The sequence below is a fragment of the Carcharodon carcharias genome, chromosome 1, assembly GCF_017639515.1.
Source record: "Carcharodon carcharias isolate sCarCar2 chromosome 1, sCarCar2.pri, whole genome shotgun sequence".
Taxonomy (NCBI): domain Eukaryota; kingdom Metazoa; phylum Chordata; class Chondrichthyes; order Lamniformes; family Lamnidae; genus Carcharodon; species Carcharodon carcharias.
In genome coordinates, this window is record NC_054467.1 from 197,338,817 (window position 1) to 197,352,715 (window position 13,899).

General features: G+C 42.1%; 1 protein-coding gene across 1 annotated transcript; it reads left to right on the plus strand.

Moving 5' to 3' along the window:
• The first annotated feature begins 439 nt into the window (after positions 1–439).
• LOC121275760 (cryptic protein-like) lies at positions 440–12,875 on the plus strand. The gene is made up of 5 exons (XM_041183362.1): positions 440–528; positions 616–812; positions 3,555–3,669; positions 7,512–7,618; positions 12,610–12,875. The coding sequence occupies exons 1-5, from the start codon at positions 440–442 to the stop codon at positions 12,756–12,758; spliced, it is 657 nt and encodes a 218-aa protein (XP_041039296.1). The 3' UTR covers positions 12,759–12,875.
• The last annotated feature ends 1,024 nt before the right edge of the window (positions 12,876–13,899 follow it).

The window sequence follows — 13,899 nt, forward strand, 5'->3', positions numbered from 1 at the left end:
CCCCCACCAACCGTTTGGTGACTTCTGCGTTAATGTAGCTAACAAGGAGCTGAATTGTACAGTTAGTCTGAATATTGGGATAAAGCGGGGGATAGTGTAAACGGTGAAAAATCTAAAATGAAATGCTGGAAACGCTGATTTGAACCAGGAGGCGGGCATTCAGAATTACATTGGTTTACAAAAAGCTGAGGGAGGCAGGAGGTGAGAACTAACTGTTAATTGCTGAATTCCAGTTCAAGAATGGTCAGAAAGAGCCGAGATAGGAGAGATCAGCGGCTTCCACGGACTTGTCTCTAAAGCAGAGCTCGTGAAATTAAAGTGTTGGCTGACTTTCAAGGCAGAAGGAAGTTATATTTGTGAAAAATGCAATTTGGAAGAACCTGCCGGTAAGTTTGCTGAGAGTACGAGATCAGATCGGCAAAGTTTTGGTGTCGAACCTATGGGGAAATTAATTCGCATTTTCCTTTTATCTTTGAAGATTCTTCTCTGTTGTGCTGTTCACTTTGCACACGGCAAAGATTGGGGCTGGTAAGTGATGGAAATGATATTAGTGGCTTGAACTGCTAACAGTTATCAAGATTAAGTCGATTTCTTTTGGCGCCCGGGAATATCCAGCGGATATGTTTGGTCAGTTTCAGGATGTGAAGGTCAAAATTGTGAAGATAAAGATACTTCAGAAACCGCTGTTCAGGAATTTGCAGAGCAGAAGCGCGGTTCCGCTTTGAGCCATTTCAATCGCTTCAACAAGCAGGCGGAAGACCGAAAATCTCGGCCCCGAGGAGCGATCATACCGTTCATTGGACTAACCGACAGTAAGTAAGAGCAAGCGGACAGAGGCCACCGAACCGGATTAAGGATTTGTCCCGTATAGAGTTACAGCATTTTGAGATTGGTTGTCAGCTACTAACATGCATTTATTATTAAATAACGGCAACTTCTGATCTGCTGGAGAGTGGTTTATTATGATCTGAGAAAACAACGGTTGGAGGCACTGCTACAATATTGGGACAGAAAATCGTAAACTTGACCCAGGTTTGGCAGTTTCCCTCTCCCACCGTAATGAATTAAATCTTCAATAATCACTCCTCGGTTTTTTAATCCTTATCCAAACAAATCAGTCTTTACTAAGTAAACATACCACACTCAGTTAGTTTTATTGCCACCCAATCAAGGACTACCTGCTGGGTGAGGGAATCTTCAGAGGTAAAAACATCATTTCCGAATTCGGAATCATAACCGACAATAATCATAGCGCCTTTACAGAGAAATTTATAGAAAAAATAAACTTATTTTAATCGTTCAGTTCCCTAACAGGGAAAAAAATCAATCTCTGGATGTATGGATTCCGCCTATTAAAGATCTTGTTTGAATTTGAGTTTTGAATAGCAGGAGGCACAGGGCTATTGACGTTATCCACTTCTTGAAAACTGGCTGCATCTGGAGCGTCCGGGCTTTTTGTCTTCATGGGCCACACTATAGGAACATGAATAGGAAAAGGCCATTTGGCCCCTTGAGCCTGCTCCACCATTTAATAAGATCATGGCTGATCTGGTAGCAACCTTAAATCTGCATCCCACCTACCCCCCGATAACCTATCTTACCTTGCTTACCAAAAATCTATCCACCTCTGCATTTAAAATATTCAAAGACTCTGCTTCCACTGCCTTTTCAGGAAGAGTTCCAAGGACTCACAACCCTCTGAGAGGAAAAATTTCGCCCCATCCTCGTTTTAAATGGGTGACCCCTTATTTTTAAACAGTGACCCCATGATCTAGATTCTCTCACAAAATGAAACATTCTCTCTACATCCACCTTGTCAAGACTCCTCAGGATCTTATGTTTCAATCAAGTAGAGCTTACTTGGCCCTTATAAAGTTTAATTTAAACATATGTATCTCAGGATGATCCCAGTAACTGGTGTTGCTATTCTGATTTAGAATTTTTCCACCAATGAGTTAATAGCGATGAAGCCAAAGGCTTTGCATATGTTATAGTCCTGTTCATTGGCTAAGGACATCCCAAAGCATTCTACAGCCAATGAAGAATGCCTGACGTGTAATCACTGTTTTAATGTAGGAAATGCAGCAGCCAATTTGTGCATAACAAGTTGCTACAAACATTAACGAGATACGTGATCGGATTGTGGCCTGGGGTTTCATTCGCACACACCCAGATACACTACAATCTAGAAGCAATAAAATTATGTACCTTAAAAAGTCATGGAGTTTTAGTTGTAAGTGAGTTATGTTCAATTATGCCCAATTATACATGCTATTTTACGCCTGTCCATCAAACTATCTGACCGAAGGAATCCCTGCCCACAATGCTAACCAGGCTAACCTGACTCTCAGATGCAAGTATCCTCCAATTGTAATAAAACAGCAGATGCTGGATATACTCAGCAGCTCTGGCAACAGGTGTGAAGAGAGAAACAGAGTTAATGTTTTAGGTCACTGACCTTTCATAGAACTTTTGAGTTGAAACTTTTAATTTTTAAGACACTTGTGTGGGTTGGTGTTTCCTTCCACCCTGATTGTTTATGTTGATTAATGTCAATTTTAAGATTGGGTGTACTCTTATTGTGAGGATAGTTGGATACAACTTGACATTAGTAAAATGGACATAGTTTTGGGTGTAACTTTTGGTTTATGTCCAAGGGGGAACTCCAATATGCTTAGTGATGTTGGTTAAGGGTAAATTTTAGTTAGCATACCAAAGAGAATTTCTTTGCTCTTCCTCAAATAATGCCTTAAGATCTTTTCTGAGAAAGTAGATAGAACTTCAGCTTAACATCTCATCTGAAATGTGATATCTTTCATCACCTCCTTCAGTATCACATTGAAGTATGTACCTGGTGTGGGCCTTGAACCTACAACCTTTTGGCTGAGAGGTATGTGTGCTACTATTGAGCCAGGGCTGACACTAAAGTATTCTGTAGAGATCTCTAGACCTACGAAATTTAAATAGCAAGTGAGAACCAGTGTAAATAGAACTAAATTACGTGTGATTTGTGGACCAGATTGCTAGACCCTGTAGGCTGTATGGGCCACATTTTGGACTTGCCTGAGCTAAATTGCCTAGTTTACCAACAGTAAATATTAATCGTGAGATTTTTGAAATTTTTATGCTCAGTTTCTTCCTTCCTAAAGATAGTATCTTGCCCTAATTGCCAGCCTTAATATTGGTTTGTTTGACCATACAGAGCAACACAGCTGAGCCTCACTTAGCTTTCACAGATGTGTGCTTTACATCAGGATTCACCAGATATTGACTGGCATATTTTTTCTATCTCTTTAATCCAGTGCTCTGAGGCAATTTGTAACAATCCTATCAATGTATTGATGCCATTTTCCTGTCATCTGAACCAAACAAATGTCAATTTGAAAGCACCTATAATCTGTAAGTGTCAGCTCTACATTGCATTTAGCAACTCAACCATTGGGTTCAAACTTAAAACTGTAAGTGTAAAATATCCACTTCAAATTTTGAGATAAAGGACTCCCTAATTTAGTTTTATATTTCAAATGGTTTACGATTTATTTCTCTTTCTCCAGGTAGCAGGTTGAACAGGAATTGTTGTCAGAATGGAGGCACATGCGTACTTGGCAGTTTCTGTGTTTGCCCTAAACACTTCCTGGGGAGAAACTGTGAATATGATGAACGCATTAGGTAAGATTGGTTGTGTTGTTCGGATTTAAGAATTGCAATCATCTCAGTTTCTTACAGATTGAGTTTGAGTGAATTACACAGACCAGGAAGGTAGCAATAATAAAAACAAAAAAACTGCGGATGCTGGAAATCCAAAACAAAAACAGAATTACCTGGAAAAACTCAGCAGGTCTGGCAGCATCGGCGGAGAAGAAAAGAGTTGACGTTTCGAGTCCTCATGACCCTTCGACAGAACTTGAGTGAATCCAAGCAATTTTGGGTTCACTCAAGTTCTGTCGAAGGGTCAAGAGGACTCGAAACGTCAACTCTTTTCTTCTCCACCGATGCTGCCAGACCTGCTGAGTTTTTCCAGGTAATTCAGGAAGGTAGCAAGTTAGTTCCAAAACTGGACAGATTTAGCCGAAGTCAGTTGGTGTAGCCATAGAAGTGCTATGATTGTTTGTAGAACTCCAGGTTACAAAAGAGAAAATCTAACCACAGTTCTCATCCCTGATATCTATTCAATGACCATGCCCCCCAATGCCCCTTGCTGTTAATACTGATTTAGATGCCAAGTGAGGCTGACCCCAAAATTCAGAAACTGAAAACATGTGAATGCCTTATTTAACATAGTACCCCTGCCCCCATCACTAAGCTGGCCAAACCCACCCTGCCCAATACCCCTGACTTACTTCACGCTGGGATTCATTGGGCCTTCTTCTTGGGACTGGTTGTAGTCCTGGCAGTGTCCACTACTGAGCTTTTGGTGCTGCTGGAACTGCTGGATCTACCGGCAGCTCCTGAGGACAGGACTTCCTCCCCATTGAGGGGTGGAAGTCCCAATGCTAGCCAAATTAGCCAGCCCGCAGCCTGTAAAATGCAGCCCTTGGTGTCTGATCTTATTTCGTTCATTCTCCATGTAATTGAAACACAGAAATTGTTAATTGTGGTATATTTATTATAAAAGTGAACTTTTGGAATGCATATAGATTTATAGCATTAATGCTACCAAATGCCATGCAGTAATGTAAGGTTTTGTCAATAGCCTGGTTGGTTGGCCCAGTGGATAATGGTAACAGACTTGAATGTTCAGGTTTGAACTGAGTTATCTGATCAGCATTTAGTTTGCTACCATTTATCCTTAATTGACCTTGCCTACGGATGGGAAAAATAACAAGGGCTATTTGCTCTGACTGCTATCTGGCTGGTTCCGTTAGAAAGGGCATTTGTGTTTGTCTACTGAGGAGAAGATCAGGCTCTGGTATGGTGCTTGCTGAAGAGTGAGAGATGACTTGATTGAAGTATATAAGGTCCTGAACAGTATTGACAAGGTGGACGTGGAAAGGATGTTTCCTCTGTGGGTGAGTCCAGAACTAGAGGGCACTATGGTAAAATTAGGGGTCACCCTTTTAGGACAGACATGAGGAGAATTTTTTTCTCTCAGAAGTTTGTGCGACTTTGGAGCTCTCTGTCTTCGAAGGTGGTGGAGGTGCGGTCATTGAATATTTTTAAGGCAGAGGTAGATAGATTCTTGTTATGCAAGGGAATCAAAGGTTATCGGGTTTAGATGGGAATGTGGAACTTGAAACAAGAACAAATCTGCCATGATCTTATTGAATGGCGGAGCAGGCTGGAGGGCCCAAAAGGCCTACTTTTGCTCCTATTTTGTATGTTCGTATGTTTGTATGTAGTTGCTGTTTAGGCTTATGTATTAATGGTGCTATATATTATGGTGCTGGCATACCTAAAAATGAGGTGTCAACCTGGTGAAGTTACAACACAGGACTACTTGCGTGCCAAACAGCCTAAGCAGCAAGTAATAGACAGCTAAGTGCTCCCACAACCAATGGATCAGATCTAAGCTCTTTAGTCCTGTCACGTCCAGTGGTGGACAATTAAACAACTCACTGGAGAAGGAGGCTCCACAAATATCCCCATCCTCAATGATGGAGGATCCCAGCACATCAGTGCAAAAGATAAGGCTGAAGCATTTGCTACAATCTTCAGCCAGAAGTGTCGAGTGGATGATCCATCTTGGCCTCCTCTGGAGGTCCCCAGCATCACAGATGCCAGTCTTCAGCCAATTCAATTCACCCCATTTGATATCAAGAAACGGCTGAAGGCACTGGACACTGCAAAGGCTATGGGCCCTGACAACATTCCAGCAATCTACTGAAGACTTGTGCTCCAAAAATTGCCGTGCCCCTAGCCAAGCTGTTCCTGTACAGCTACAACACTGGCATCTACCTGGCTATGTGGAAAATTGCCCAGTTATGCCCTGTACATCAAAAGCAGGCCAAGTCCAGCCCAGCCAATTACCACCCCATCAGTCTACCCTCGATCATCAGTAAAGTAATGGAAGCAGTCATCAACAGTGCTATCAAGCGGCACTTGCTTAGCAATAACATATCACTGACGCCCATTTTGGGTTTTGCTAGGGCTACTCAGCTCCTAACTTCATTGAAAGCCTTAGTTCAAACATGGACAAAAAAGCTGAACTCCTGAGGTGAGGTGAGAGTGGCTGCCCTTGACATCAAGGCAGCATTTCAGAGTGTGGCATCAAGGAACGCTAGCAAAACTGAAGTCAATGGGGGAAAACTCTTCGCTGGTTGGAGTCATATCTAGCACAAAGGACGATGGCTGTGGGTATTGGAGGCCAGTCATCTCAGCTCCAGGACATCACTGCAGGAGTTCCTCAGGCTAGTGTCCTCTGCCCAACCATCTTCAGCTGCTTCATCAATGATCTTCCTTCCATCATTAGTGGGGGTGTTCACTGATGATTGCAAAATGTTCAGCACCATTCATGACTCCTCAGATACTGAAGCAGTCCGTGTCCAAATGCAGCCAATATCCAGGCTTGGGCTGATAAGTGGCAAGTAACATTTGCACCACACAAGTGTCAGGCAATGACCATCTCCAACAAGAGAGAATCCAACCATCATCCTTTGATGTTCAATGGCATTACCATCACTGAATCCCCCACTATCAACATCTTGAGGGCTACCATAGACCAGAAACTGAACTGGACTAGCCATATAAATACTGTGGCTACAAGATCAGGTTAGAGACTAGGAATGGTGTGATGAGTAACTCATCTCCTCACTCCCCAAAGCCTGTGCACCATCTACAAGGCACAAGTCAGGAGCGTGATGGAATATTCCCCACTTGCCTGGATGAGTGCAGTTCCAACAACACTCAAGGAGATTGATACCATCCAGGACAAAGCAGCACATTTGATTGGCACCATTTCCACAAACATTCACTCCCTCCACCACTGACGCACAGTAGCAGCAGTGTGTACCATCTACAAGATGCACTGCAGGAATTCACCAAGGCTCCTTCAACCTTCCAAACCCACAAACACCACCATCTAGAAGGACAAGGGCAGCAGACAGATGGGAACACCACCACCTTAGAAATTCCCCTCAAAGTCACTCATCATTCTGATTTGGAAATATATCGCTGTTCCTTCACTGTCACTGGGTCAAAATCCTGGAACTTCCCTCCTAACAACACTGTGGATGTACCCACACCACATGGACTGCAGTGGTTCAAGAAGACAGCTCACCACCACTTTCTCAAGGGCAACTAGTGATGGGCAATAAATGCTGGCCCAACCAGCGAAGCCCACATCCCGTGAATGAATAAAAAAAAAAATGCTAAATGGGTGAGGTAGCCCAGGACTACCCTAAGTATGAATAATACTCCAGCAGGAATCAGTTTTCAGGAGAGAACGGGAGAAAAATGGGAGGGGGGAAAATGGATTAATGTCTTATAGCCTGAGAGATAGCCAATAACCTCTATCTAATAGTTACATATAAGTAGTTTATACTGAATAGTCTCCTCCTTTTTACCTATGATAGGAACTGTGGCAATATTCCTGAGGGAGCATGGGTACCCAAAAATTGTACTTGGTGTAGATGCAGCTATGGGATTTTGCACTGTATTCCGGAATCTCAGGACGATTGCGGTAAGGAATGTTCAATATCTTGTAACTTGGATCTTATAAAAATTTCAGTTTAAAACCCGTGTAGTAGTGCTAATAATATATAATATATACTACCATAATAAACAAATACTATTGCCCTATGAAATGATCAGAATCAAACCATCAGTCTTCATTAATAACTAATGAAAATTTCTCACTTCATACAAGTAAAAGATTAACATGATTATAAAGTTAGCTGGTCCTAGTGGGCAAGTGAAAGAGCTGTCGATAATAGAAAGCTTAGGCTTCAGCCTTGATTGTAGGGGAGTTGTTACTTATTAAAGCAGCTTCACTATAGGAGGAAATATTGGTCTTAGAGGGAGTCCATTGAAATGAGGATGATCCCTTGGATGAAGGAACTTGTTTATGATGAGGGACCATGTAAACAATTTAGATTCATTAGAGATGAGAGGAAGATTAAGATGTAATCTGATTGAGCTGTTTAACATAATGAAAGGAATTCACATGGTAGAGAGGGTTGATCCTTCCCCTAGTAAAGATCCAGAACAAAGAGCAAAAGCCTAACACTCCCAAATAAGTATCAATTGTGAGGAATCTCACCAATTGTCATCTCAGAAAACCACAAGCTACACGCTGCTGCCATGTTCTTGGAAAATATAAACTATAAAATCTTAAAATTAGATCTAAAGTGTTGGAATTTAAGTCACACAAAAGGTTAGTAGTATGGAATGCACTAGCCAGAAGGCCATGGATGCAGAATTGAAAGAAGATAGATACTTAACTGGCCATAAAGATACTAATAGAGGGTTGGGATTTGAAAAGCTGCAATGGATGGCCAAATGGAATAGTAGGCTGGATATGTCAATGCCCTCCTGCTATTCCTATGTTCCAGCCTTGATATTACCAGCTTTTTCTCCATCTTCTTCCCCATCTTTCAATGCTGCCTCTGTTCTACAGTTCAGAAATCTTTCAGTAAGTTATGGAATTTTGGGTTGCTGGTATCATTTGCTTGATCAAACAAGTTGATGTCACCACTTCCTTATAATACTTGTTTCATGGCCTCTGCTTTGTAAGTGAGTATGTTTAAATTTATGTTATGCGACACAGGAGCTGCCATATTCAAACTGAATCTGCTCTAAATCCACATGAAGCCTCCATAGTGTAAATCCAGTGCTTAGTTGCATTGTACAGCTGATATGAAATTTTATTTTCTAGATAGGAACACAGGAACAGGAATAGGCCACTTAGCTTTTCTAACCTGTTCTGCTATTCAATGAGATGATGGCTGATCTGTGACCCAAATCCATATACTTGCCTTTGTCCCTTATCACTTACTATCTTTGGATAACAAAAATCTATCAATCTCAGATTTAAAATTCACAACTGATCTAGCATCACTTGCCATTTTTGGAAGAGGGTTCCAAACTTCTTCCACCTTTTGTGTGCTGAAGTATTTCCTAATTTCACTCCTGAAAGGTCTGGCTCTAATTTTTTAGGCTGTGTCCCCCAGAAGTCGACAGCCCAACTAGAGGAAATAACTATTTCATCTACCCTTAATATCTTGAAAACCTTAACCTTCTAAATTCCAGGGACTGCAGCCCTAGTTTTTGCAATGTCTCCTGAAAATGTAACCCTTGAAGTCCAAGTTTAATTCTGGGGTAAAACAATGCTGCACCCCTTCCAAGGCCAATATATCCTTCCTAAAGTGTGGTGCCCTGCTCTCAGGGCTCCAACTGTGGCCTAATCAGGGTTTGGAAAGCTGAAGCAAGATTTCTACCCTCTTGTATTCTTGCCTGCCATATAGAAAAGCCAGCATTCCATTAGCCTATTGATTATTTTCTGTACCTGTTTATGACATTTTAATGATCTATGTACCTCAACTGCCAAGTCTTTTTGGGTCTCCACTGCTTCTAGATTTTCACAATTTAGGAAGTATCCTGTTCCATCCATTTTTTATGCCCAAAGTGGATGACCTCATATTTGCCTATTTTGAAATCCAGTTGCCACAGTTTTGCCCATTTACTTAATCTATCAATATCTCTTTGTAATTTTATACTTCCATCTACACTGCTTACAGTGCCACCTACCTTTGTATCATCAGTAAATTTGGATATGTGGCTTTCTAGAAAGGAAGTCTGAAGGCATGACATCTCCCCATATTTTGATTTTATCCGTTACCTGGCACAGTGACTTGATCTAGTGAGAAGCTGAGTGACAGCGAAAAGGAAGAAAGGTTAACTATTAGTTTGCAATCAACCAGCTAGCCACCTTCTGGGCCAATCAGCAACCAAACACTAGAAAGGAGCTAAGGAAGCAACGAGAGAGGAATTGATGAAAGCTGGAGAGAGTAGCAGTGGAAAAAGGAGGACAACCAGCAGAAGAAGGAAGAGCAAGAAAACCAACAGGAGAAGAATAGGAAGAAGGAATGGTAGAGGTAGTAGTATCAGAAGAGGAATTGACATTCAGAGTTGGAGCCAGTGGGAATAGGGTAGGAAGTGGCAGAGTGCCCTACAATTATTAACTAAGAACAGGATGGTAAGATTTTACTGTACCTCGAGCACCTCTCCTGCTCCTGATATACTTTATTTTCTGTTTCCCCAACTCCTGATCTTGCTGTTCTCTTCCTGCAGGTTTCTCTGCTGGTCCTCCTGCTGATTCTGCAGTCAGGCGTTGGCGGGGGGTAGTGGCAGTGGTGGAAGTTGGGGTGTGGGTGGATTCCACTGGCTATGTGACTATTGCTTATGTTTGTTGGGATTTTTAATTTTCCACTAATTGAACTTGTGCTTCTTAGTAAAAAATTGAAATATTGCATATCCCAGCTACACCCCTTTATAAAATTAGCTGGAGAAATGAAGGAGAGGGGCAATTTCAAATTTCCACGAAAAGATTAGAGGAATACTCTGGGCAGAATTTTCCTGTTGGGGGGCAGAGCCCACTTGCCGATGTGTAAAATGACGCGCGGTGACATTGGACGGAACTGTCGGCAGTTCCACGCCCCATTTAAATTTTCCGGTAGTCAGGGGCGCAGCAAATTCAGCTGCACGCCCGCTGGCCTGTCAATGACCAATTGAGGCCATTGACAGAGTCATTAAACTAATTAATGGACCCGCCCGTCCAACCTTAAGGTTGGCGGGCAGGCCAGGAGCCCCGGCAGGAATTGGAAACAGCATGAAACCTTATCCACGGGCGGGATGAGGTTTCATGTAGGTTTTTAAAAATTTTAATAAAGTTTTCGTAAAAATTATGGACATGACCCAACTCATGTGACAGTGTCACATGAGGGGACATTTTAGGGAAATTTTATTGTTCAATTTTTAGCTTTATTACATTTAGAGCCGATCTCCCTGAGGCAGCACTTAGCCTCAGGGAGATGAGTGTGCTTTTTGGTGTGCATGCGCGAAAGAATGCACTCTTGATTTTGGGATTCTGCTCCCTGCCTCCCCCCCCGCCCGCACAAGGAGTGCATAGTAGCATACTTCCTCTGTGCGGACATCATGCTGGGCGGACCTTAATTGGCCTGCCCACATAAAATGGTGCTGCGCCCCTAATTGGGGGCGCCGATCAGAAGCACGCTTGTGCATGCCCACCCTTCAACTTCGCCCCCAACGGGGGAAAAATCCTGCCCCTTACTAAGATGAATTCTGCACTTCAATTTTGGATTTCTCAGTAGCCTGATATAAAAATATGTGCATTGTTGAAAAGGACATCATAATTTTTGTGTTACATAGATGCTTGCACAAACTCAGCCGCAGTGAGAGTGCGAGTGCTACATTGTCTTCTCAGCATGCCTTAAACTCGACAGGGGGATTTTGGCCAAGTTCCCATTCTGTCCAGATTACAGCTCAGTGGACCTCATTGTGAAGAGCATTTTTATGGATATTGGATAAGGACAGGGTGGTTAGTGGGTATAATATGAATTATAGGCAATACTCGCTGTCTGAGCTGACATATGGGGGAATTGACGCTTGGAAAAACTTTGCTCAGCATTTATTATCACCTTCTTCAATGGAGCATCAAAAGGGTTTCAAAAAAGAGTAAGAAACCTGGGCCTGAATTTCCTGGATGGCGGGGTCTTGCTTCCCACCATCCAAAGAGTTTGCGGGGAACACATCCCTACCAACTCCAACTGCCCTGCAGCCATTTCATGCTCAAATAAGCATTATATGGCTACAGGGAGGACATCTGCCCCTCACTCAGGAGGAAGTCCCCCCTTAGAGCTGCCAGCTAATCTGAGTGATCAGCAGCTCTCCATTTCCTGCAGTGACAGCATTGCAGTGGATGGAAGAAGAAATGCAGGAGGATGTCAGAGCCTAGGTCCAGACACCGGAGGTCCAGGTAGGTTCAAGTGGTCCCAGGATGGGGAATGTAGGTAAGGCCTGGGGATGGGGTGGGGGCACGAAGTGGGTGATTGGGGTCTTGGTGAGAGGCTGGGGTTGTGGGGAGTGAGGTGTGGCCGACTTCAGAAGGGGGCTTCTGATGGAGGCACCCCGACCCCCAACTTTCCCATCTGAAATATAACACTTTTGAGTTTCAGCCTTACCCCACACTAGTGCAATCCTCCCACCAGCCTAAAAATTGAGGCTGGATGGGAAATGGCCCTTAAATGGCCAATAATTGCCGCAGCATAAACTGCGTGGTTGGGGTGGGCAGGAATCCGGAGGGAATCCCATCCCTTCAATTTTACGCTGCCCCTCCTCCCACTGCCTAAAATCCCACCCCGAGGAGTATAAAATTCTGGCCTTGCTGTCCTTCAATAACAAAACTCTGAAAACTCTATTCCACTTCTTCTATCAGCCAATCTTAGTTGGGCTTTCAGGTGAAGTGGTGGCAGAAGGTAAACATAAATTGTAGAGAATAATGTACAACATTTGCAATTTGAAATCATTCTCTCAAGACCCTAACAATAAATGTAAAAGTGCACTAAGTAACACAAGCAAGTTTGCTTCAATTTGGTGTTTAGGTCTGAACATCAATTTCTATGTGCTTAACTTTTCATTTCCTTTCTATGTCAGATGTTAAAAGAGACTTAAAAGAAGATCTCAGATACTACCAGTTACTCTCAGATGGCTCTCAACTGCTACCAATGAGATATCTGCTGCTGCCGGGGATATTCCTTACCATTGTATCATTCGGACTATTAACTCACAATGTATATTCATAACAAACTGGAAACACACTGCAGTACATTTAGTTATGTTCTGGGGAAAAGCAGGGAATTTATTCCTGCCTGTGAAAGGATGATGCTGTGAGTTAATGTGCAAAATCAATTTGTGGTCTATCTTCCAGTGGAATTCTCCAATAATTTTCCAATATCCATCAGCAGTTTCATCATGAAATAAGAACTTATGAGAGGTCAGCTTGTGACCAGATTTTTCAGTGCACCTTTTACATGAGGTACAAAAGTCATATATCATAGTAGGTGGGTTGGTAGTTGTACCGAAAATTATGTGAAATTCCTATCCTTTTTTTTGCATCAGCTAGATGGCTAGGCAATAAGGGGGTGTTGCAATGATATAATCACATAATGTTACATATAGGGAATTGTTCAAAATAGCCTTGGGCAGATTAGAAGTTGCTATAGTTTGATGTGAGTGGTATCACTCTTTTTCTAGTTTTATTGTTCAAGCAAGTAACTTGTTAAACTGTTGGAAGCTGAATTTCAAAAATAGGTTTTTAAAGTGTTATTTAAGTTGTAAATATTCCTGTTGTAAGTATGATATTTCATAATATAATATTAATAAATCTATTTATTCCAGTATATAATTGCTCAATTATCTGTGTTTTGTTGGTGCTCTGGATATGACTCATTGATTGAAATGGACATAGATCTGTACTTATAACTTAAATCCAATCGCTGATTTTCCTTATAAGTCACTGGAGTGGTTTCCTGATTGTTGTTATAAGAACTTAGCATTGCCAACATCTGTATAAATATTGAGGGAAAATTCTCCTCTGCAATCTCACCCAAAAGCAGACAGGATCACAATGGAGAATCTCAGAAAATCCAGGCAGCATTGCCTCATCACTTAACCAGCTGCCTGCCCCTAGTGGAACAGTCACTGTATGCACCTTCCCTACACACTAACCAATTTTCTAATGCTGCCAGTGTGCTCCCTCTAGTACATGACAGTAAAAACTCACATTGGTGTATATTTGTAAAGACTTGCCGTTTTCTCTCCATCCAGAGGTAACCTAAGATTCAAGCTGCAAGAAGATTATAAAACATGGTATCTTTATTCCACTGGCATCAGATCTTTATAAACATTAACAGTGGAGCTTAACTCAAAGAAACAAAACTATTT

Excerpts from the sequence above, each read along its gene's own strand:
- LOC121275760 (XM_041183362.1), top strand. The coding sequence starts at position 440 with ATGGGGAAATTAATTCGCATTTTCCTTTTATCTTTGAAGATTCTTCTC. Across the intron at positions 529-615 it reads CACGGCAAAGATTGGGGCTG|CGGATATGTTTGGTCAGTTT; the intron begins GTAAGTGATGGA and ends GGGAATATCCAG. Across the intron at positions 813-3,554 it reads GTTCATTGGACTAACCGACA|GTAGCAGGTTGAACAGGAAT; the intron begins GTAAGTAAGAGC and ends CTCTTTCTCCAG.